The following is a 25,888-nucleotide window of genomic DNA, read 5'->3' on the forward strand; positions in this document are numbered from 1 at the left end:
AAAGAGAATTTTTGTATCTGCAGCATGTGTCTGCTTCCTTTGAAAAGCCTACCAGAGCAGGAGCTGGGCTTCTTTTATGTGGGGAGAAGCAGATGAGAAGAGACTTGACTAGATAAAGTGGCTAGTTGGTGGGCAACAGCTGGTGCTCAGTGGGTAGGATAGCTTAATGGACAAATAAATATTTGGGCAGGCACAATACAGAAACTGACCAGCAGCAAAAAAAAAGGGGGAAGATCCTGGAATGAGAGGGTGAAGGGTCTTGTGTAAAATCTAAATTAGGGAGATGTGACTTGAAGTTTTGTGAAGATTGTGAGGGTAGGGGAGCTGGATGATTTACAGAGTTTGAGGTGGAAGGCTTTGAATGGAAGAAGGTGGAAGGCGCTGGGATGAGCAGTGTAGAGAGAAATATCTGTACTTTGGAAGAATTACTGTAGAAATACAGGGCTCCTGGAGGCCCTTGTTGAGAAACAGAACACTTGGGGCAGGGAAAGAAGACAGGCCATTCACCAGAATATGTTGGAGATGTCAGCTTCAGAACATGAGTAAGCAGGAACACCTTTTGACATAATTGAGTTGTTTAAGAATGTTTTGGAGCAAAGTGATATGGCAAGACTTGATGGTAAGTGATGAGTATGGGCAGAGGAAACACAGAATCATTCAGGTTGGAAAGAACCTCAGAGCCCAGCCCAGCCTCCTGCTTAAGGCATGGTCAAACTCAAGTGTTTCAAGACCCAGGGAGTCTTGAAAACTCCGAGGTTTGAAGTTCCACAGCCTCTACAGGGAACCTGTTCCAGTGCTTAATTATCTGCATGTCATAAAAATATTATCCTCATGCCTAGCTGGAATCTTGCCTGTTTCAAGTAATCAGCATCGTCTCTGATGGCTCCAAATTCTTGATTCCTGTTAAGTATGGAAAGTTGCTGTTAGGTGGCCATCTGTCCTTCCCTCCAGCTTTTGCTTTTCCAGGCTGAACAGTGGTGTACCTTATTACAGAAATCTTTTTGGTTGTTCATATGTTAGGTAATTCTGAGGTCATTAAACTTGTTTCTTTTTCTGTTTTAGAGAGAGTAATGTCTGTGACATAAATCCTGTACACTTCCTGTTTGCTATGGGGACGGTTGAGGTAAATGCTTGCATTCCTTTTATAAAAAGGACACTAGTGTTGGTTTCTTTTTTTTTTTTATGTTAGTTTGCATGAGGATAAGAAGAAATCATGACAGGAACCTAACTAATTAATTTCATCTCATTTGTTGTGTTAAGTATAGATCAGGTAAACAAGAGGACTTTTTAGAGCATAGTGCATATATAATTTCTCAAGCTGAGATGCTTGAAATTATGCAGATGGGACAGAAAATAATGTTATCTTGCTTTACAATGTAGCCATCTGTAGAAATTAGCTAGGATGTGTACCCTATTAATCTTTGGAAATTTAGTGTTAATGATTTTGATCCAGATTTTTAATGATTTTTTTTTTTTAAGTGTAACTGAAATGTATGGAGTTTGTATGCCATTATTAGAACAACTCATGTCAATCTAGGAAACTTGATTAATTATGCATAGATTAAATAATTTGTAATTTTATTTAAACATTTTCAGAATACCAGACATCTGTTGCATAAGTTTGAAACGTATTTTCTAAACTGTTTAGGGTAAAGTGGAGTGCTGGGATCCTAGAACTAGAAATCGAGTTGGGCTGTTGGACTGTGCTTTAAGCAGTGTGACAGCAGACACAGAGTGAGTAAAGGCTACCTTCTCAAAGTGTGTTCTTCGGGGTTTTTGGAAGTTTTGCTTTTAGAAACAAATCCCACTTTGCATTAGAATGGCCTGCCCGTGATGGTCTCTTCTCGTTGTTAGTGTGAATAATGAGTTTTCTTAGTCATAAAGGAGTCTCTTTGTTATTGATCTGAGTAGCAGTGGCTAATTTTCTATACAACCACAAGTTGTGAATGTAAACAATGCAACTTTTTGAAGTAGTATTTCTGAGTGATACCTGTAAATTAACTTACATTAATTATCTTAGCTATTTTTAACATCTAAAAAATTATTTGCAGCCTTTATGGAAAGAATATCTGACTATAAGGATTATGCTTTTCAGGATAGAGGGTTTACCGTCCGTTTCAGCACTGAAATTTGATGGAGCTTTGAATATGGCTGTTGGAACATCTACTGGGCAGGTAGACTTAACTTCATCCAAGTCTGTCATACATTGAGTGCGCTTATTGTAAAGTAAATATGTATTAATACAGGTATTTATAAGAGTATAAATTACATGTCTAGAGTAATCATAGTCATTCTTAAAGTGCAGATTAATTTTGTCAAATGGTCTTGCTCTTCGGAATATGGTAGGGACCACTTAAAATCGTCACAACCTGCGTACCATATAACTTCAAATTCTACAGTATTCTTATAACTTAAGAGTCAAGTATGTGGGGAAGTTGCTGCTTTTTAAGACTCTATCAGTAACATCTCAATGCAACATTTATGCTCTTCCTTATCTTGATGGTGGAAGAAGGAAAAGTCTTTCAACTATTGTTTTTGCTATTGTCTAAAAGTTTTTCAACTATTGTTTTATCGTATTTTTCTGTAAGGGATCATTTGAATTCATTTATTCATTATTGCCATCATATTTGTAAAGTATGGGGTTTTTTTTTTTCTGCCATCATCAGTCTTTTCATAGGTGTAGAAAACAGCAACTTGTTCAAGAGCCGATATCTATGTAAGAGTTGTATTTGCGATAATGTTAGTATACATTATTGGAGATCATTTTTTTTTTATTAAACAAACTGATAATACCTTTTCCCAAAAATTGTTAGTGTTCACACTTTGTGGGTGAAAGATTTAAGGTCTTTCTCAAGTTCCAGGGAGGTTTCTGGAAGTCAGGGCCTATGCTTTCTACTTTCCTTAACATTAGAAGTTGCATTCTGTGGTGTTTCACTGAGTGAAAGTGATACTCAGTGAATGTGGAAGGGAGTCTGAAAATTTAAATCTTGTAAGAACAGCACAAGAATCTGAAAGTCAAATATTAGTAACTAAGAAATACTAAGAGCCTGGAAAATGGTTCATTTTTTTATAGAAATTCAGAAGACTTTAGAAAGATGGTGAGCTCTTAAATTTGCTCTTAGTTTTTCTAGACTGAAGCATGCTAAAGTTAAAATTTACTGACAGAATAAAATGGACTCACTTAATAAGCTATTTTCAGAATTTAAAATTATTTCTTTTATGTAAATCCTATCCTTGTATTCAAGTAAAAAAATCTCAAGTTTAGTTAAGTCTTTACTGAAGATCTGGTGTGTCTGACTTCCTCTGGATCTTGCAGTATTGTAAATTTAATCTGTCTCTCAATTTTCAAGGTTTTATTATATGATCTCCGGTCTAGTAATCCATTAATAGTCAAAGATCACCACTATGGCCTGCCTATTAAGTCAATTCAGTTTCAGCGTCAGTTGGATTTAATTATCTCTGCAGATTCTCGAATCATAAAAATGTGGAACAAAGATACGGTAAGTGTTTTTATGTTGAGATTTTTTTATGTTCAGATTTTATTTTTTTTTTTTAATGCAGCTTGAATAATAAAGCTGCCACTCAGTATAGGAAGTTGGGTTTTTAATGTGTCCTAATTTACATAGCATTTTGTCCTGTCTGACTAAATAAACCCAACATCTGGGAAGTTATTCAACAGCCTGACAGGTATAAAGATACAGTCTTAGGTATTTTTTTGCCTGCTTGTACATGTCTGCCTAAGATGCTTCTTTCAGTAGAAAGTTTTAAGCATAAAAAGTAGTATCTCAGCCATTGCCCTGGTTTGTGTGTTTCTCACAGGGTGCTTATACACGTTCAGTTACGATTTTTCATCATAGTCATTCCAATTCCCAGCTCAAAGAATGGCTAACTTCAAAGACAGATCAGTTAGCTTATAACCTATTAAAATTAGGTGCTGCTTATTTTGAGAGAAACCTGTTTGGATATTGAAGCAGATACTATGCCTAGATCCGGATAACAATGTGTATTATGCAGTATGAATGGATTATGTTGCAGTAGGCAATGTCTTTATCCTCTTAAGTGAAATTTAAATCTCTAATTTTCATAACACTGTTTCATTATAATGTGCTGTTCTTTTTCCTATCAGTGAAGCTTGCACAAAATATTACCCCATAGATGTAGCGTTGTTTGATTAGAGAGGCTATGTTTAGTCATTGTATTCCTTCTGAAAAACATGCTCCATCTATGCTTTTCTAGCTTTAGTGTGAAGCCTATCAAGAGCAGTTATAGCAGTTTAGAGGCACTTTTTTCTATTTCAGGCAGTCATTTCTCTATTGTTGTGCTTCTTCATGAACTTTCAACAGCCTCTTATTTCTTCTGTGATCAGAAACAGTTTTTTGTAAGCTCCTCTGCAGTTATTTTTTATTGTTTAAAAGAACAAATAAATTATTGGTTATTATTTAAAACATCTGCAGTGGCTTCTTTCCATTTTTCCTAGGTATATGTATTTCCCTCTTAGAGAATGAAACACTGTAAGGTTTGTCAGGTGGCCTCTGCAGTGGGAAAAGGGAGGATTTCTTACTGCTGGAAGGCAAAGATAGCTTTGGATGCTTTCCTAGAGTATGTTCCAGCTGGCTCCCCCTCTCCCAGATGTTGGTTCCTGAGTATCTCTGGCTGGAAACCAACTGCAGAGGCAGACTGTGGGGTGGAGAGCATATGGCTTTGATACCAGAATAGCCCCATGCTGAGACGTGCCTTGGGGTGGGGAGCATGAGGCTTTTGTCTGCTAAGACCAGGGTGGGGAGGACTCTTATTAATCATCGGGGAGAGACCAGAGGTGGGTGGGGTAACAGCATGTAACTGGGAGGGAAAGGAAGGGCCCAGAAAGGTAGGTGGGATTGCTGCAGGGAAAGAAAAAGGAGAAATAGGATCAAAATTTGCTCTATTCCTGTCCCTCATTTAGAACCGTGTAGGCATGTACTCTCATGCTTCAGATTCTGTGGCCCAAGTCCTTAGAGACTTTTCCTTTACTGGCTGTCTTGGGTCTTGGCTTATAAGAGCACCTGTATTTTGTCTGGGTTTTTCAGACTCTCTTCCAATTTTTTTTTTTTTGAGAATGTTGTTTCCTGCTTTTACCTTTTTCTTAAATAACCTTTATAACTTCAACTCTGATCTAAGCTAGATACTACTGGATGCTTTTACTACTTTTATATTAAGACCTCTTTAATACTGAGTTTGTAAATCACGGAGTGCTGAGCTATATTTCATTTTATGTAGACATCAGCACGGTGGAGGAACCAAGCTGCAGAATCAAATTCCACTCCCAATCCATCATTTCAGCTAATGATACTTACCAAAATAAAATTATTTGAAACTGCTATATTCAGACTTGAACAAAAGGAGGGTTACACTCACAATGTGCCAGGAGCTTGTGGACCTCACCCCCTATTTTGCATAAAATAAAATAAAACAAATCTGACACACACATTTTCAACACAGACGTGTGAGCTGAGAAATTAGAAGTGCCACTGTACATTGCTTGTCTTCAATAACCAGTAGGCTACATTTTCTTATAAGAGCTTGGATCAGAGACAAAATACAATATTGACTTCCTTGTATTATGTTCAGATACTTTAACAACATTTTATTGTTCTGCAAAATCAGTTCCATCTTTATTTCATCATATTTTTTAGTTTTTATAATGGCTATTCTTAATGTTTAAATTTACTAGATTTAATTACATTCTTTGGAGTTCTTTATAATATATTTCCTTCCTACAATTTCAGGGGAAGATATTTACTTCAATGGAGCCAGATCATGATATCAATGATGTCTGCCTGTATCCAAATTCAGGTATGTTAATGACAGATATATTAATGACAGAGTAAGTTCAAAAGGGAAAGCTTGTGTTAACCCAAGCTAGGATTTATTTTTTTTTTTGTTAGGTGATACAAACTAGGTCCACATTCCTGCTTATGACAGAGGTAGGAAAAAATGCTTACTTGTCAGTTAGTGTCATTGTTTCCTCTGCATCTGTGTCAGATTGGAGCCTCTTTGCAGTTAGGAGCTGCTGTGCTGCCTATTGAGTGATTGACCTCTTTTGCCCTTTGAAATATCTGAAGTGTTCTGTTTCATAAGAATAGGAGTTTTGGCCTTTTGTCTCAGCTAAGTCCCAGATGAAGTAGAGCTTGCTTTCTGAGCTAGGAATATCTTTACAGTAAGTTTACAAATTTTTACAAGTGTTTACAACTGTCTAAAACAAGGAAAGATCAAATACAGCACTTACTGTGCCCTTCCTGAGGTTGAATACTTTGGTGTTAAGTGTAGATTCCTGAGTGCACAGATTTGCATACCTTTTGCGACTGTTTTTAGATTTGCTGTGTTACATCTCTAAACATAATGTTGTGTTTAGAGGTAAAAACTGAGGGATGGTGCTTGTACGTGTACATGTGCTTTGGGTGTATCTCAGATTGCAACAGCCCTTAATTTTCCCTGTTTTATCCGACTTACTTAGTTCTTACCTAGTATGTGACACCTACTTCCTTTTTAAAAGCAGTACTGAAAAAGACTAAATAAAAATTAGGGCAATCCTAGCACAGGACAAAATTCTTGATGCAGAGAATGCCTATGTTGCAAATTCTGCTATTATCTTCATTTTACAGAGAAGTAGCAGTGAAGACAGTGATTTGGACTTTGATTCATACTAGTAGCTCAAATTCAAGATTGTAGATAAGTGAGTTTGAGATTTCTAACGAGTTAAAACTTATCTTGTATTTTCTGCCAACTTCAGTTAAGAATGTGTCTTTTTTTTTTTTTTTTTTTTTTTTTTTTTTTTTGGCAAGATGAGCACTTGAATGCTGATCCCTACTGAGATGATGGGCATTTTTGACCTTATGCAGCAGCAAAACTGTAATGGTCTGCAGGACCTTACTGATGAAAATACTAACTTTTTTCCATGCTGCTCAGGTTTAGCCCCCTCTGAAACAGACTGGTGTTTCACTACTTAGGAATCGGGATAGGTTTTTCTGAGCCCTCAAAAAGACATCAGTACCATTTTTATTTGTGTTCCATATATTTGTTTTTCCCAGATCAAAGAATTGAAGCCTGCCAAAACAGGGACTTTATAGCGTGGCACTGAGGGTACATCTCGTGTGCCCTGGTTTGATGTATGACTTCCTTTTGGGATATTTGAGAATAACTGTGTGGTAGAAGTGTGGGCTGTGCAACACGGAAGCAGATAAACCTGATCTTCTTTCATGCATAGTGGCTTCAGAGAGAGGTCATTGGAGTGAATTTTCTTTAGTATTTCATCCAGGTTTCCCCTTTGAGCTTATTGATCTTATCCAAAAGAGAACACAGATGTGAATTAACATCCATGCAGCATTAATAATGAAGGGCCCATGACAGGGAGTAAAACAGAAGTAAGTTGTTTGGCAATGTAGAATCTTAGCATAATTTAAGTTGGAAGGTACTTTTGGGAGTCATATATTTCCTACTCAAAGCAGGCCCAAACTTGAAGTTAGATCCAGCTTCAAAGTCTTGATGAGGTTGCTCGGGTCATAACCAGTCAAGTTTTAATATCTACAAGGATGGACCTTACTCAGCTGTGGATGCTCTGTAGCCTCTGTGGTATGTAGACATGCCACAAGTGCTTTTGCAGAAATGATTTTCATGAGACTCTGCAGGAAGAGTTTTGTAGCACAAAGAACTGAATGCACATATCTCCCTAATGTTGCTTAATGGACGTTATTTTTTCATGTGTCTGTGATCAAGACTGCATTCCAGTCCTGCATCCCGCGTGTCCTCCTTTAGTCAGTTCTGCTTTTCTTATTGTTCTTTCTTCGATCATGTCTGTTAGGGAAGCAGGTTGATGTCTTGGTAAGAACTGTTGTGGGATGAAAACTACATTGTATTTTATAATCATATGGAAGACGGGGAAAAAATAGAACATGTTGCAGTGAAAATTAAGAGACAATGTTATAGGTGATGCATTGATGTTTGTCATAAATACTGTTGCTGTAAAAATTTAAAACACCTAGCACCACCTCATGCTCATTCAGAATTTAAAGAATAATTATGTTTGAACATCTGATAATAAGGAAATACTTTCACTGATAGGAACTTCCAGTTGTGGAGAACTGGAAATACAATACAGTTTAAGTTCCGATGTAACTGTGGCTCACTGCTGTCACTGATGCCCCAGTATTCTTGGGGCACCCCTGGGTCTTTGAGAAGCCAGCATGGCACAGGAAGCCCAAGAGGTATTTGCCTAGCTTGTGCTCTAACAGTTTGTATGATGCTGCTGCTCAGCAAGTCCATATTCTAATCACACCCTTATGCTCTTATATTTGTTTAAAGCAACTTTGTAGTTCATCATTGCATGGAAGAAAATGCTTTCATGTTTTATTTCACTGATGTGAGTCAAAATTCAGAATTTGTGTAATACACTTACATGTTTTGTTTCAAATTGAGAGAACAATTTCAGAAATGTCGTGAACCAGAAGACATTGAATCTACATTTAGAATGCTTTTTATTTGGGGAAAATTGTTGTCTAGTATGTCTCGACAATTTATTTTTCCATTTTATATTTACAATTGTATTACAGTAGTTGTAATAATCAAGTTTGGTTTTAAAACCAGACAAGGTAGCTGATGCCTTGTATTAGTTGCAGCCCCTATTGTACAGCAAAATACCTGCTGCGTGTGCAGTAATGAAATAATTTTAACACTGGATTTTCACAATTGTAAAAAAAAAAAAAAAAAATTGAAAAGTGGAACTACATTGTAACATAAAACATTCCGAAATATTTATGGTAAACTGTGGATCAGTATAATGTGAATTATTCTTTTTCAGTATATTTTTTGGAATTTAGTTGTAGTTGGGGTTTTTAAAATTAAATTATTTTATCAACCAGCTTCAGTACTACTGCCTTTCATGGGAAGGAAACTCTTGTGTATCTTTGACAAAACTACAAGATGATGAACTTCAGTGGGTCGTTTAAACTAGTTATTAATCTATTTTCTCTCATCACATGTGTACAAAATGGAGCTAGTGGAAAAAAGGTTTACCACTTACTGATTAGCCTTGACTCAGCTTCAGTTAAGTTGTACGATATAAATGAAACTTAAGACTATGTTCAGTGTGTAGAAATTTGTGTCTTGTTTGTTTCAGATATTGTAAAATATTTTTGAAAGTAAAAAGAAAAATGTTTTTTCCAAGACTGCTTCTTCCATTTACTACTTCATACTTGTGTTTTCATTCCTTTAAATTAATGATACTGTATTGTAGACCGCTTTCCAAAGATGGTCTTATTTAAAATAAGAGTTCTCATTTATTTCCCTTTAAAGTGATCAGACTAGGCTGCTGTGTAGTTTGTTAGGGTGTGGTCTCTATTCCCATAAAAATTTGTTAAATCTAACAAGCTGAAACAATGAAAATTATTTGGCTGGACTTCAAGAGAGCAGACTTTGGCCTCTTCAGGAATCTACTTGGTAAAGTACCATGGGATAAAGCCCTGGAGGAAAGAGAGGCCCAAGAAAGCCGGTTAATATTCAAGGTTCACCTCCTCCAAGCTCGGGAGTGATGCATCCCACAAAGAGGAAGTCGGGCAAAAACACCAGGAGGACTGCATAGGTGAAGAAGGTGCTTCTGGACCAACTCAAAAACAAAAGGGAAGTCTACAGAGGGTGAAAGCAAGGACAGGTAGCCTAGGAGGAATACAGAGAAATTGTCCAAGGAGCCAGGGATCAGGTTAGGAAGGCTGAAGCCCTGATAAAATTAAATCTGGCCAGGGACATCAGGGGCAACAAGAAAGGGTTCTATAGGTACGTTGGTTCCTCTCTGGAAGGAAATAGGAGACCTGGTTACCTGGGACATGGAGAAGGCTGAGGTACTCAATGACTTTTTTTGCCCCAGTCTTCACTGGCAACTGCTCTAGCCACACCACCCAAGTTGCAGAAGGCAAAGGCAAGGACCTGGAGAATGAAGAACTGCCCACTGTAGGAGAAGAGAAGGTTCAGGACCATCTAAGGAACCTGAAGGTGCATAAGTCCATGGGACCTGATGAGATGCATGCACAGGTCCTGAGGAAACTGACGGATGAAGTTGCTAAGCCACTGTCTCTCATATTTGAGAAGTTGTGGCAGTCCAGTGAAGTTCCCATTGAATGGAAAATGGGAAATAAAACCCCCATTTTTAAAAGGGAAATAAGGAAGACCTGGGGAACTACAGACCAGTCAGTCTCACCTCTGTGCCTGGCAAGATCGTGGAGCAGATCCTCCTGGAAACTGTGCTAAGGCACATGGAAAATAAGGAGGTGATTGGTGATAGCCCTAGTGAGACCCCACCTGGAGTACTGTGTCCAGTTCTGGAGCCCCCAACATAAGAAGGATGTGGACCTGTTGGAGGGAGTCCAGAGGGCCATGAAGATAAGAGGGCTGGAGCACCTCTCCTGTGAGGACAGCCTGAGAGAGTCTTCTCAGCCTGGAGAAGAGGAGGCTCTGGGGAGACCTTATAGTGGTCTTGCAGTACCTCAAGGGGGCCTATAGGAAAGCTGGAGAGGGACTTTTGACAAGAGCATGTAGTAATAGCTTTAAATTAGAAGACAGTATGTTTAGATTAGACATAAGGAAGAAATTTTTTACTGTGAGGATGGTGAGGCACTGGAACAAGTTGCCCAGAGAAGTTATGGATGCCCCATCCCCGGAAGTGTTCAAGGCCTAGTTGAATGGGGCTTTGAGTGACGTGGTCTAGTGGAAGATGTCCCTATCCATGGCAGGGGTGTGGGAACTAGATGATCTTTAAGGTCCCTTCCAACCCAAACCATTCTGTAATTCTATTAAAATACGTGAAGTAGACTTCTCCATTCAGAGTTTTTCCTTTTTAACGTTCTTTTATTTCCCCTGTAGTGTACGCCCATGTACTGTTCCAAAGTCTTTTTTTTCCCCTCATTTAATTGTTGATGGAAGACTCTCAAAGAGGACATTTTCCCTTTACTGTCATCTTTGATACACCTGCAGAATTAATTTCTGTCCTTTTATCTCTAGTGATTCATACTTAGTCAACGGAGAAATGTTTTTACCTCCAGAAATAGTAGTGAGCATGCCGACATGTTAAGGGAGCATGTGATCTATATACTATACTATATACACATGGTACATTGTGTGTGTATGCATGTGTGTATATATATAGGTATACACTGTAAATTCTTGCTTTTTCCTTAAATTAACTGCAAACCTTTCCAGGTATGGTTTTTAGCCTGAGTTTGCTGACTAAGCTTTCACAAATTCCTTGCTTTGCCAGGAAAGCAAGCCCCCTTTTTTCTGACATTGTAAGTCCAGCTGCATCGTGTATTTTTAATGAAAGGATTAGGTAGGAAGGATTACTCCACCCACATTAATTGCGTTCCTCTAGTTGGGTGTAAATTGTATTTCAGCCCTCTGGGTGTGTAGTAATTGACCCAATTATTCATAGTCTCGGTGGCATATGTTACAGTACTTTTTAGATCAGAGTGTTATCTAACTTGATTGCTCTTTTCTTCTTTATATTCCATCTATTGTACTATGTGGTGATCAGCTACATTGAAAAAGCCAAAACTGAGGTGAACGTAAAAGAATACACCAAATGTCCTTATTACTCTCTTATGTAGAAGGAAATTGAGAGTATTTCTCATTTTGAACTTAAAAGAAGTCTTGTGGCAGTTGGAGATTTTCCATGGTTTTTAATATTTCTGCAGTGGTTTCTTATATTCAGAGTTTTTGCAGCCCTTATTCACGGTGTTTCTTAGGTATGTTGGTAGGTATTTCAAATTTTACGTTTGTCCTGCTTGGCTAATATCATTAATGTTACTGCATTTGAAGCCACAATATCCTGTCTCCCGTCTTGTGTTGACAAGCTACTGTTGTGCTGATTTCACAAGATGAAATACAAATAAAGATGTAAACCATGTTATGATTTATGACTTTGTTTAGACTATAGGTGTGTATTTAAAAACAAAGCAAACAAAAAAACCAAAATCCTCTTATATTAATAATAAAAGTTTATGCCCAAGGTAGGTTTTAAGTGCAATACTAACTGGATTTGTTTTAAACAGTTTTATGGGAAACTGTTTAAATTTATGAAAATTGGCAGCCTGCAGTTGTCAGGACTTAGCATTGCTTGAAGTGGTACTGAACAGTTGTTAAGATAGAGGGCAAAAGGGGTTGAATTTGTGGAAAATGAAGCTTCATTAATTGTGCTGTTATGGGACCTTCCTTTCCTTAGCATTTGACACGATTTATTATGGGTCCCAATTAGGTGTTCCATTGCAGACCAAGAATACGTACTGTGTGAGCTACAGGTGGTGTGCTTTCACCCCTCCTCCTATAACCCATGAAGATTTCTTTCCCTAGAAACAATCAGATTGCCACTCTAATACTTTCTTTTTTGTTGCTAGCATTTTTCCATTTTTTCCATTTCTTTTCCTTGAAGGATATTTTAAGCCCTGTGTACAAATCTAGTTCAGGTGAATTAAATGCCTCAGGTACATACATATATATGTATATTTTCTTTTTTTAAAGTGATGTTGCCTTCTTGTGACCAATATTTTTACATGTGGAAATCTCTTTTTAGGAATGCTAATGACTGCCAATGAAGCCCCTAAAATGAATATCTATTATATACCAGTAAGTAATACAAATTGTTGCTGATACTGCTCTTTTAAAACTCAGTTGTTTAGTGCCATTTAGCTGTTTATGTGGGAAAACTACTTCTGCAAATTCACATCTACATTCTCTGACTTTTCATGATAAAGTGAATTTAAGCTAACCATAATTTATTAATGTAATATATTGAATTACTAAAGAAATAGCCTGCAGTTGCCTTTTGCTACCAGTTCCAAAACTGGCTAGTGGCAGTAGGAAATTCATGAGGAGCTTTGCCAGAAAAAATAGTTTTTGATAGCCAGTCAGAAAATAATTCCTAAATAGGGACTATATAGCTTACTTTCAAGATAGTAATTTTGCTTTGTTGTTAAAGATTTCATTACTGTCTTTAATATGTGGTATATAGTGACACAGTCACAGCAATAAATATTCTCCTCTTTTCTGACAAATGAATGTTACTGTGTGGCTTCAAGTACGGCTCTTGGCTGTAGCTTCTTCTCAATGCCCTACTTGAATTGCAGCTTTTCTCTTTAGCTCTTCAGTTGAAAGGCTTAACTGTAGGTTAACTGCATGCTATACTTCTGCAGGTTGGTTTTAGGGAGACTTAACAGCAAGCCTTCTGGTGTTAGGGAATGGTACAGAAAACTACACCTGCATTTCACTCTTGTTCTGATTTTGATTCTACAGTGCATTCACTAGGGCCTTTTTTAGTTTATTTCGGGGTTCCTTTCCCCCCGCCCCATATCATCTTGATTACATTTAAGATGGAGATTCATCAGTTTACATTTTTACTGTGGAATAGACACTAATATACCTATAGGATGTACATGTCTAAACACAACAGTATACCCCTCTAAACAATTACATAGTCTGGTTATATTTACTTGTATTATTCGTTTTTTGCACTTAAAGGTAAAATTTTATACATGCATTCTTTGTGTGTCACTTATGTCTGGTTGTTCTTCGGATGTGAATGACATTTTTCTCTAATTCAGCTCTAACCAACTTATATTTTGTTACCTGGAGCTGTTCCAGGCTTTGGACAGCAAAAGACAGGAGGGCAACAAATGTTTTTGTATTAAAGTATTAGCTGTAGTTAGAAGCTGAATACTTTGTTTTTATTTACCTTGCCCTTTGTAAGGTTTAGAGTAGCTCTTCAAGCATTTTTTTTTTAATCTACCATCTTTTTACTTAATGGGTTAGGGAGGACAAACTCCAATATTTTCAAAGTCTGATGACTTTAAAACTTAAACTGAGTAACTAGTCCATTTAAGTAATTCAAATGGAAAAAGCATTAATCTGTCACTAATTTTCTCTGTGAAAATTGTGCACTGAGGTTTTTTATGCAGATGTGTATGATACATGAACTTTACAGCTATAGTACGTAAGAGGTGCATATCTAATATTGCCACTTAGCCAAAAAATTATTTCATTGTCTTGATTGTCACCAGCAATGTGTGTTTGTGAGAACTTGTTCTAGCCGGTATTGAGTATTCTTGTACATACTGTAAATGAAAATGAAAAATACTTATTTTTTACGATCTCAAAAATCTCACTCTCTTAGAATCCTCAGTGAATGCTGAATTCATGTTTCTGAAGTCAGATGAGTAGTTTTTAGCTAAGAAATAAGCACTCTGTATTAGATATTAGATCATACTTAACAGATATTAATTGAAAACTTAAATATTGACTAGTACTATCTAGTATTTTTGCAGCATGCAGGCTATTCCAGTGAAAATTAACACAAATCTTTCCTTAAACCATATTCCTTTGTCGCCATTCTCTATTATTGGTAGCTTAGCCTACCTGACGGTGTTTGGATCATACAGCGCCACATGAGCATACAAATGGACTCAAATGATGAATGTTAAAGCATAAATCGAAATATGAATTCTATTTTTAAGTACTGTTGTGTATTAAGAATAATTAAAATTACTGCCCAGACTAAATTTGCTTTTTGAATAAGCTGAATTTCTCCCGTTCACGTCAGTAGCTTTGAGTTTGAAAGCTGCTGAAGATGTCTTAAATACTGGCATGATTTTTTTTTTTTTTTTTTTAAGTGAACAATCTATAGTTCATTTGAAAACATGGAATGCTTGTTTTAGACAGTGGAGAAGTTAAAAATAGTGAGAAGAAGTTACTTTGAAATATGGACAGAAGAAGTCTCACGCTCTAGTAACTGGCTTTTTTTTATCCAGTCTGCCTTTTCATGGGCAAGACAGAAAGGACTGGCACAGACAGTATTGTATAATTGAAAGATTTCTTACTGCATTTCCTAAAAATCAAGTATGTAGCTTACTAATCTGTTTTGGTTGGCTGTTTGGGTTTTTTTAATCTCCTTTTTAAATGAAGAAAATATAAAATGGAGAAGTCATGTCAGCCTTAAGCTGCTCCAGGGCATTTGTTATTGAGGAGAATTCACTGTTATTAACAAGTTCATATTACAGTTTTATTCCTTGATCTTTTGGGCTAGTTATTTGAGCTCAGAGATGCACACCTGTCCTTTGGTTTCTGTGTCAGTAGATTATTAAGACATGGGTGTTTTCCATCCTTGGAATACCAAGTAATTTCCTTGCACAGGCAAAGCTGAGTTTAGTTGCATGTGTCTTTGAAGCGAAACTTTAAAGAACTAGTGATTTGCAGTATTACCTGATCTCTTTTCATAGTGTAGTTTCCTGACTTTTTCTAGGAACTAGGATTCACCATTTTTTCCAATGAGTAGCTTAATTTTCTGTTTGTTTGTTTACTTTGAGATAGACATGAATACTACTTAAAATGTGTCCTCTGTTTTTGAGATGTTGACAAGAACAGAGTTATAATTCTTGAGTTCCACAACAGAATAAATGCCTAGGGGAAATGCTACTACTATAAAGGACTGTTCTGTTTCAGAGCTCTTGGAAGTACTTTTGCGTAAATAGAATCCATTTGATTGCCCTAGCCCCTCAGTGCCCTGTAGTGCTAGTAATTAGCCTTTTTTTTTTTTTTTTTTTTTTAAGTCTTCATTGGAACAGCCACAAGGAATTACCATGGCTGTGGTCAAGGAGGATACTTAAAATCTCAAATGTATGGTGCTGTGTCCTCTAGTTTATGACATAAGAAAAAAATCTTCAGAAGAAGAGATGCACAGAAGTTGGAGTGATACATAGCAGGAGTGCATGTGTGTGCAGATGGGTGCAGACAGACCCAGCATCCTCTGTCCTTGATTGGAGTTGGCCAGACAGTGTAGGACTGTGCCCAGCCTAATATACCCTGCATCACAGCAGGTTTTATTAGTGTGGGCATAGTGCTGTGCTAGCACAGCTACATGACTGTGAACTGGAGCTGGCTCGTGTCTGGCCGGCTTGGAGTACAGTCTGACTGAGCTCATGTCTGACTGAATTGTCTGTGTACATGTGCCCATTCTCTCCATTGTTAATGCCAAAGCTAAATTTCCATTGTAAACCCAAAAAATGACAGTGTCTTGAACTTCAGGATTGTAAAAGAGTTGACAACAGGTATCATAATATTGTCTGTAAATGAAATGGTGTGCTTCAATTTTTCCTGCAGAATTTTCGAAGACATAGGTATGACACTTGAGACTAGGAATGTCTGAGAGAACTATACTTTTCAAAAAAAAAAAAAAGAATTGTAAACGGCAAGAAGATGCCTTATTCAGGTACACAGGGCAGGGAGTGAGTAAAAGCTAAATTGAATCTGACCGTTAAAATGAAATGTTTGTTTTACATAGGTAACATCTTTAGTGGTTTAGCTTAGAGACTTTGTTTTTGTTTTATTTTGTTGGGCTTTAATGAGGGCAAGTGCCTCTGACTGGAATTGGGCTGTTTGCCAGTAGTTTCATAGTGAACTTGCAGTTTATGCAAACATTTGGAACCTACTCCTTGCCAGCTGGCTTCCTGGTATATCGCTTTGATGTGTGCCTCGGGAAGGCTGAAATGAAAGTTGTGTGTGCCTTGGGATACTTCTCAGACTACTGACTCAGAAACGTAAGTTGAGTCAATAGTGCAACCAGGTCCTCGCCAAAGAAGAGAAGAGAGGAAGAAGCTCCACGGGCACATGGTGGTCCCCTGGCCTGGGACCTAAGATGAACCAGATCCTTTTCGTTTAATTGAGGCTGTCAGCTTCTGTGACATGCAGTGCTCTCTTTTCAGGTTGTACAGAACAATCTCTACATGTAAGCTCCTGGATGCTCTGGGTGGAAAGCAAGGGGCATAGATGTTACTTAGTCTGAGTGTTTACTACTGGTTATGTGAACATGTCTGATCTTAGCACAGACATTTCAAATCAGTCCTGTCTCCTTTATTGGACTTGAAACTTTGGGCTACATACACATACTGAAACTGAAACTTGCTCTATTCATTAGGCTGTTAAAGAAGAGAGCAATTAAGCATGTAATTAATTGAGTGTAATATTCTGTGTTCTGGATTTTTTTTTTTTTTAACTTTCCTGCAGTCTTGGCAGAAACCTCCCTGTTGAGGCTAGAAGCAATGTACTTTTAGTGTAGAGAAGATATTAAGTTCTTTAAGAAAAAATAAATCCTGGAGCGTCTCTGGCATCTTTTCAGGTGGTTTTGGAAAATTATTTGATATCCTAGCGTTCTCCTAGTTCAGGGTTGTTGGAATTATAAACTGGAAATGTTTCAAGGGCAAGTATTTCTTGCCTACTCAATGATTCAGTTTCTCCAAGAGTATCTTTATAATGGGTCTGGTTTTTGTCCTGCTTTGGATATGTGGAGCTCTTTATTGCTAGAAATATATATTAATTTTGTCCTCTTCAAATTGGGTGGCTTTTCAACTAAGCCAGTCATTATTTTGTTTCTCCTTTTTTTTTAAGTCCTCTACTTGCCTGTTTTAGTTACTTTTTATCACCATATTTTTTTTTAATAACATGCCTCAAAATTAGTCATTCTTAAAATAACCAAAAAAACCAACCAAACAAACAATTTTTCCTTAAATTTAGGAAAAAAGTTTTAGAGAAACTGTAGAAAAAGCTAGATTTTTTTTTTTTATTATTACCTAAAATAAGATGATCACTATGTTATTTTAGGTAATCACTGAAAACATAAACACAACAAATTCTACTGGCTTGTATGTTTTTAATGCACTGGATATTTGATGAAACAAATCTGTAGAGGGAACTTGTACTGGAAGAAATACAAGTGAAGGCAGTTTTTTTTTAATACCTTGGTTCACTCCCTTTATTTCTTTCTTGATACTAGTTTGGAACAGTTCTGGATTGTAAATTAAGGATGAACATGCTTTGGTTCGATTGTAGGGTTCCAGGTTAGCTGCTTCTAAACCTACTTGTGACTGAATTGACCAGAGTTGTGTTTGGTTCACTCAGAGACAGCAAAAACACCTATCTGAAATAGGTTGGTATTCTCCATCAGTCTGGTGACAGAGTGCTCTCACTGGTTCTGTGCAAGGGGTTAAAATCATCAGATACTTATCCTTAGTCTGTCATTTTTCACTTTAAGAGATGTGGGCTGTTTCTCGTAGGTGACACACTCCACACTTAGCTCTATGGTCAAAGCCTTTCAGAACAATATTATTGCTCTAAGACTTACTTTCTTATCCTTTAATTATTTAGGATCTACTAATTGTCTCTCTTGAGTCTTTATATGGTGGGAATACAATTAGAGAAAAACCCCTATCAGCACCTTGTATTTCATGCCCTTAAGACCAATGTTCTGTATAGTCAGCTGTCATTCAGATGGTTTATGGGAGCGCTTAGAGTTACAGCAAGATCTTCTGAACTGATTTTTGGCTTCTGCGTGGTGGAAGCTCTGAAGCAGAAAATGCAATTCTTTTTATATTTGTGGCTTGTATTTTTTCAGTAATAGAACAGATTAGGACTAGAGAGTGAGATTTTTATTTCTTTTAGGATGTTCTAATGTCTTCTGATTGGCAGTATTAAGTCATTCTGGACCTGCCTCAGCTGTGTTCTTGAAGATCATATGATGTGGCTAAATATTTTAGAGGACAGTTGTTCATCTCCTTCACCACAATCCTTACCTAATAAGTTTTAGGTAAAGGAAAGCAATCACAAAACTGAAGAGGTTTTTTTTCTCTATCCTGAAACAGTATATAGTGTAGAAAAATGTTCCATTCCCAGGGAAAGAAAAAGTTGTAAAATAAAAATACAGTAGTTACGACATAGAATGGGAAATGTTGGTCTTAACCTTAGTTTGCTTATTTTGAGAATTATGAAATAATTGGGAAGCGGGGCTGTTATGAAGTAGTGTATTACAGTTGTGCTTTGGGACTGCCAAGTGTTAAAAGAAAAAACTTTCCATTAATAAAAAGACTCTTGAGCGCATCTTTGGCCTTTAAGCTAATTCTGAGTTTTGATATTTCATTCTTTTAGAACTGTGTTTTCCATCCAGAACAGTCTAATCCTTTACACAGAAAATTATGCAAACAATATAAGATGAATGTCTGGTGAATGATGCATTACCTATCTCACACTATTAACAAGCGTAGGAAAAAAGTTGTTTATCTTTACAAACAGAAATGTGAGCTTCCTACTTTTAACCTAAACACTTTCAAACTGAAAAATAGCATGCTGGGCTTATTCCCAACAAAGGATATCCTCCATTTCCCATTCACTGGCTGAGACACACTGTACCACGTATCACACATATATAGAAGGAAAACACCAACGTGTGATAATCAGGAAACAATTTCTGGTCTTCCTGTGAAACTTGTTTTAGATGTTTTTTGGTGCTGATGATGTAGTAGCTCGACGTGTAGATTATGAAGGTATGTGATCCCTGCTTACTGCTGTTGTGGATGATAGCATGATAGGCAACACTGCTTCATTATTATTTTTTTATTAGATAGCAGCATGCTGACTGTTAAATCCATACTTCCTTATAGTTTGAACCATATCCTTCATAGAGCAAAGGAGAAAACCCTTAAGGGCAGAAGTTTTACTGAATTATACCAGATGATTGCTCTACTCACTTTTTTTGTTTTTAGTGTTGCGAGTGTTTCTTAAGCAATTGGTGGTATAGGACACTCTGTTCTTGGTTTCCTGTTTTAAGAAAAGAGGTTTTGAGGGGGGAGTGCTCCCCTTTTTAAGTGATAGAAAATTTAAGCCTTGAGTACCTGAAATATATTTTTTTGCTTCTTAAGTTGCACTTGTTCCTTCCTTTAAGCCATCTGTTCTTCACTTGGTTTCTGAAAATTTAGAGGTGTAGTTGCTCAACTTCACTCAGTAAAGAGAGAAGCAGTCACAGATAATGAAGAGATGTAATTGCTAAAAGGACATTTTGTACTATATTATAGTCTATCAACACACAATAAGAATTAGTGTCTTTTTAGCTTTTGGATCAGCAAAGACAAAGCACATGAGAATTTTTTCTGTGTGATAATTTCAACTAAGTCTTTATTTCATTATATTTGAAAGCAGGCGAGTGACTTGTGGTTTATCTGTATTGTCACCTTCTGTGCTGCAGTCAGTAGTAAATCAAATGTTTTGGGAGTTATAACTGTTTTATACAAAACTAGAAATCTTAAATCATCACAACTTTGTTACTATCACACAAACCTGAGAGAGAAATAAAAATATCACATATGTGAAAGCTTTCGAATATATATTTGAAAGATGCTTCCTACTTAAAGAAAATTATTTCGTAAGTTATATACAATTCTTTCTCACTAGTATTATGCTCTGTAAGGAGTAGGCCGGTTTATGCTGAGGTTGTCTTCATTATCTGTCTGGAGGAGTTGCATGTTCCCAACAGGTAGTTGCCTTTCCTTCCCATTGTGTTGTCTGGCAGTAGTTGTATGAACTCATAGAGCAGTCTTCCTCCCAGGTTTGCAAAGAGCAATTAAGCTGCCATGGTAGGGAGTTATTAGAAGCTCACATGTTCCTAGATTTCCAGTAGTCTGTCAGTTATGCAAGGCAGACGTACAGCTGGATTTGGCTGTTACCTTTATATCCCTCAAATTTCCCTGAAATGCAGGTCATGCTCTGAACTCCAGTTCATGACCATAAAGATGTTTATGCTGTAACATTATCCGGTACCTGGCTTGTGCTGTGAGAGCCCTGTTGTTCCCGGCTGCTTAAAAGCACGAGAGGCAAGTCTCCATACAGTGTGACGACTGGGAAGTTTCATGTCCCATCAGAGAAGTGGAGAAGGGGACTTGCTGGAATTTTGCATTTCTGGCTTATTCTTAGTTCTTCTTACCTGCTAATTTAGATTGCAGTCAGAAGCTATTATGTACATACTAAAATGAATGCGCGTTACTCTTAGCTCTATTAGTAGTGGAAGTTTTGTCCGTTGATGGCCTGTGCCCTTAGCATTGCAAGAAATGCTATTATATTTTGAGATACAGATTTCTGACGGTGTTGGAACAGGTAGAAGCTGTGTAGAAGTTCTCTCCTTGTGTGAGAAAAAGCCAAGGTAGTTATGAAGTCTCCCACTTGCCATTGCCTTGTCTGCGTCCCTTGCAGTCAATTTTAAATGCAGGGGGAAAGCTTTGTGGAATATATTCTTCAAAAAGTATTGTAATAAGGTGGAGGTTTTTCTGTTAAACTTCATATAAAATGTGGAGGTGTTGTGTTTGTGAGGGGGGTTGTGCTGGTTCAGTGACTCAACGTCACTGAACAGTAAATTGCCTTCGTGAAAGGCCAAATGAATACCAGAACCTATGCAAAGGAATTGGTAAAAGCACGTAGTCAGATGTGGTAGACAATCGGAAGTGTGGATGGCCAAAGTAAAATGTGGATGCTGCCTTTTATCATCAGCAAGGTATTAAATCAGCTGATCATACCTGATTTGCACCTTTTTTTCTTCATGGAAAAAGAAACAGACCATCAGCAGATGTTCACAGGTTAAAAAAATCCTACGAAGTGAGTCTCAGCTGAACTTACTGCACAGTATTTAAGTAACTTACCCAAGTGCCTCTGTTATTATAGCAGATATACTGTATTAGAATAAGACCAGACTTTGGGAAACTTTTAATTCATTTCCAGCTGATATTTATGAGGAACTGCTTGAAGCAGATCATGCTTGTAACACATGCTTTGAGAAGCTACTTTCTTCTTACCTCTTAAGCTTAATTTGCTTAGTTGACTTAATGTGAAGGTAGTGGGTTCTTGTACTTTAAGTTTCTATCTATTTTTCTATCCTCAGATAATCTCAGTTCCAATTGTCTGAAGACCTAAAATGTGTAGGGAGTCTGATAAATAAAAAGATCCATAGCAATAGTGATGAGCGTTTATCCTTTATGTACATCAGCATGTCAGAACATGGTGGGGATACTAAAAGCATCAGACTCCTTATTCTGAATGCCACTGCTGGTAAGTTACAGATGACTTGTGAGAAGTGTCCCTTTTCTTCCTGTCTTGTGAGGAAGAGAACTATTCTGCCAATCTTATTTACAATTTTAAGGAGTAACTTTCTCTGCTGAGAAATTATTTGCTGTTCCTATCTTGGAGGGTATTTTTTTCCCAACATTCTAAGCAACAGGACCATTTCCTCCTTTGAAAGACGGTGACTTCTCCAAGAAGACACAGTGAGAGCAGACCTGTGGCTGGTTAACTGACTGTAATACCTGTCAGATCAGAGAATATGTGATTTTTTTTTTTTTTCAAAATCCACTATAAAGCCAAACTGCTTAGCATTAGAAAAAGAAGTACTTACTATCTGTTCAGTACCAGGGCAGGAAGATTTAGTGTCTCATTCCTAGAAGATGTGTGCAAGTTCCTGCAGCAGTTTTTGTTTAACACTGGGAAAATCTTAAAAGCAACATTTCCTTTAACATGCTCCCTAAGGAGTAAAACCTCCAAATTGTTGATTTGGCAGCTTCCATAGCATAGTGAAAGGTAGGAAAACCAACCTCTCTGATTAATGAATCTGCCAAAAATGTCTGGACCTGCTGGAGTTAGGATGAGAGAAAGAGCCAGTTCGTTGTATAGTTCAGTGAAATTTATGACTGTGTGGGCTTAAAACCAAATGCAATGCAGTTGTCAGTGCTATGCCGAAAGGAACAATGTGCTGTTCAGTCTCTCTTGGTCATAGCTGTAATCCAGTGAGCTACTTGATGGCCACAGAAGTTCAGTTACTGTAAAAGCATCAATTCTACATCATATAATGTACGGTGAATGAAGGCATAACATTATGAAAAATGAAAGTATGTGGGAGATTTGTTTGGAGTTTATTCCCAAACCCCATTTATTTTAGAGAATTAAAGAATTTCATTCAGAACATTAAATGGGTTTACTCATGAGATTAGCAGGGCACAATTAGAGTTGATTATAGAGCGTTCATAGGGAGAAAATTAGAAAGGAATGGCAGAATAAAATTCAACTTCGCAAACTGTTCAAAGCATATTGGTTGCTAAGGGAAACACACTGTATGGAAATGTAGTAGACAGAAACATAACAAGGTTAAGTGGTCCCAAGGCAGCTTTCTAACCCAAGATAATCTCCTGGACTCTCTGAAGTTCTTGGGCTGAGTATGACTGAAGCCCAAGAACATAGAAACAGGAATGGAGAGCCACAGCTTTTAATGCCTGCAAGCTGTGAAATGATCCATCTGATTTTTGAGTTACCAGTTACAATTGATGTAACCTTGACTGTTAACATTGTATAATAACAAGGTATTCTTTCTTCTCCTGCCTTTTCAATGCTTATAGATGGAAACTTTTCAAAATTATTACATATTGAGATCTAATTCTTAAAATTAGAGAACAAAACATTGAAAACAGTACTCTTAAAATGAATAGTAATTAATTACTCATGTAATTGCATTAATTAAACTTGGCTATGCAATTAGGGAGCTAATTATGTTTAAAATGCAATTGCACATTTCAATCACTGCTCACACCCTGGGGATCACCCATTTTTTTTTTTTTTTCTCCTTCATTAGACCTTCTGTAATCTCCTTCTGTTAGATGGCATAATCGAATCTGAGGATATGCATACATAGATGTGCATTTGCTTTCTCCAGCAAATGTGTCCTGTTAAAAGTTTAAAATGCTTTTTATTGTGCCATTTAATTAAAAAAAAACCACCAAAATTAATTTTTTAAATATTATTCTTTGTCTCCTCCAAGGAATTATTTTTGTCTCCTACAGGTAAATATGTATGTGAGATCATTGAGTCATATGTATAAAATATATTTAATTTAAAGAAATTATAATACAGAAAAGAATCTCTCTTTGTTAAAGTGCTTTAAGTATAAGTTTGGATTTTTTTTTTTTTAATGGAAACCGAGGAATGGAGGAGATTCTTTGGATCATGGAGTCTAGTCTCAGGCAATCAGATTGTGTAATCTTTTGCATAAATATGATCAATTAAATCTGAAAATTAGTTGTTTATTTCTTCCTCATCTCCATTAAAAGGCTGTTAGTCACATTCCTCTGATGCTTAGTTAACTTTTCTAGTTTAGTGTCACTGTGGTAGCTTTGCATGTGTTTATTCTTGTGCAAGTGTTGCACAAGTGTTTTTGAAATTGTCCTAGGAGCCTTCCACTGCACTTGCTACATTTTGCATCCATGTATCCTGAACATTATTGCCTGCAGTTGTACAAAACATACACTGAGTCATTATTCCTGTCTTATACTTAATACAATGGCCTTGTCTGACTATTTTATTGTCTTGTGATTGGGTAGTATCATTTTTTCCTGTTCTGTTCCTTACAGCTGATAGTGATTGGCTATACATTTCATCTGATTTCCAGCATTTTAGTTTTCAAGGTAGCTTTTTTTCCCTGAGAAATGTTGATCCTTATTTTGTGACAGTTTGCCATCAGCAGATTTTATTTATGTTTTCCTACTATATGTGACAGACATTAATGAAAATATTAAGTAGGACAGTCCTTGGGCTTCAATCGTAACCTTCTTTCTGTGCAGTAATTCCCCTTTCAGCATAAACTGTTTCTTGTTAACCCTTTCTTATCTTGCTTTTCAATTAATAAAGTTCTCATCCTGAGCAGTAATTTTATATAATACACTGTACCTAGAGCTCTGTTGAAATCTCTAAAGATACACTGTTTTCGTTGTAGTCAGCATTGTTCAAGTAGGATGGCAGTGGATGATTTAATTATAATTGTGCATTTTTGCTAACTGGTAAAGGTCTTACAGTCCTAACTGAACTGCACAGAAGATACCACAACAATTTGAAGATTTTTGAAAGAAAGTTTTACTTTTTAAGTACATTATGAAAGAACAGTGATATGATGTATTTTTATACTTAATTGTTATTAACTGTATTATTTTGGTATGGCATAATACAGCATTACAGTGTTAATTTTTGTGAAACTGTGAAGTTTCTGTGAAGCTGCACGTTGCTGTCTTCTACAGCTACGACAGCTAATACTTCTCCTTTCCAAAGCCTCTAGAAGTGTTTTGTTGAATGATATCCAAAAAAAATTAAGTTAATAATCTAAACAGATTTCAGCCAGTTTAAAATTTGCAAATTCTAGTTAATTATTTTCAAATCTGATTATGCATTCTGTGAACATTTTGCATGTTTTTGATTGCTAAAATATATCAGAGGAGGCTGGGAGGTGTTTCTGCTGCTTGAGTCTTAATATATTTTGACATCTTATTTATGGCAGAATGGTTTATCGCTGCCTTATGTGAAATCTTCTAGGGACTTACTGTTTGACATACTGAAAAATAGATTTTGGAACCTGTTTTGACTCCCTGAGAAGAAAAGAGCAACTGTTCAGTTCACTTGTGTAGAATTGGTCCCTGAAGCCTTCAAATAGATACTTCACAATACTCGTCCGTATGTGCATACAAAGTCGTTTAATTTAAATCTCATGACATGTGACTCTGGAAGCTTCTACATATCCTGGGCTTCTTTTAAGTTGTTGAGCTTGCTTAGTACTAGTTAGGATTAGACCCAGTTTTCCTGTGGCTCTAAGGGCTCTGTGGAGCTGGCTGTCAAATTGTTGAGTGGCATTTAAAAGTGTATAAGTGCTGTCTGGTGTTCCAGATTAAAGATAAGGAACATCTGCTGTGGGTTGGGAATAATACCTACTCTGTCCTAGGGCTCGTTAATTTCTGGGGAATTACAGATTGATGACAGGATGATATTTTCTGCAGAAGTGCTCAGAAATTAGGGATGGCTGTAAGTACAGAGCATTACAGAGCTGTACCACGTAAGATTTGTGGTGCTAAAAGACTATTAAGTTGAACATATTGTAAAGTAGAAAACAAAGAACTGTGGGTTTTGAAGTTATTTTCCAGTATTATAAAAATATTTTTCTGTCAATATTTTTTTTCTTCCTTTTCTTGAACAGTTTGGTCTT

At 36.8% G+C, this 25,888-nt stretch overlaps 1 protein-coding gene across 1 annotated transcript in view; it reads left to right on the forward strand.

Moving 5' to 3' along the window:
* Positions 1-25,888, forward strand: part of NOL10 (nucleolar protein 10) — a 52,860-nt gene that overhangs the window by 8,795 nt on the left and 18,177 nt on the right. The window contains exons 8-13 of the mRNA XM_086745155.1: positions 1,063-1,123; positions 1,649-1,734; positions 2,096-2,174; positions 3,351-3,500; positions 5,766-5,832; positions 12,590-12,642. Of these exons, the coding sequence (XP_086601281.1) occupies positions 1,063-1,123; positions 1,649-1,734; positions 2,096-2,174; positions 3,351-3,500; positions 5,766-5,832; positions 12,590-12,642 (496 nt within the window). The remainder of the gene's footprint in view (positions 1-1,062; positions 1,124-1,648; positions 1,735-2,095; positions 2,175-3,350; positions 3,501-5,765; positions 5,833-12,589; positions 12,643-25,888) is intronic.

This window comes from Chlamydotis macqueenii, chromosome 3, assembly GCF_036417535.1.
Source record: "Chlamydotis macqueenii isolate bChlMac1 chromosome 3, bChlMac1.mat, whole genome shotgun sequence".
NCBI classification, from domain to species: domain Eukaryota; kingdom Metazoa; phylum Chordata; class Aves; order Otidiformes; family Otididae; genus Chlamydotis; species Chlamydotis macqueenii.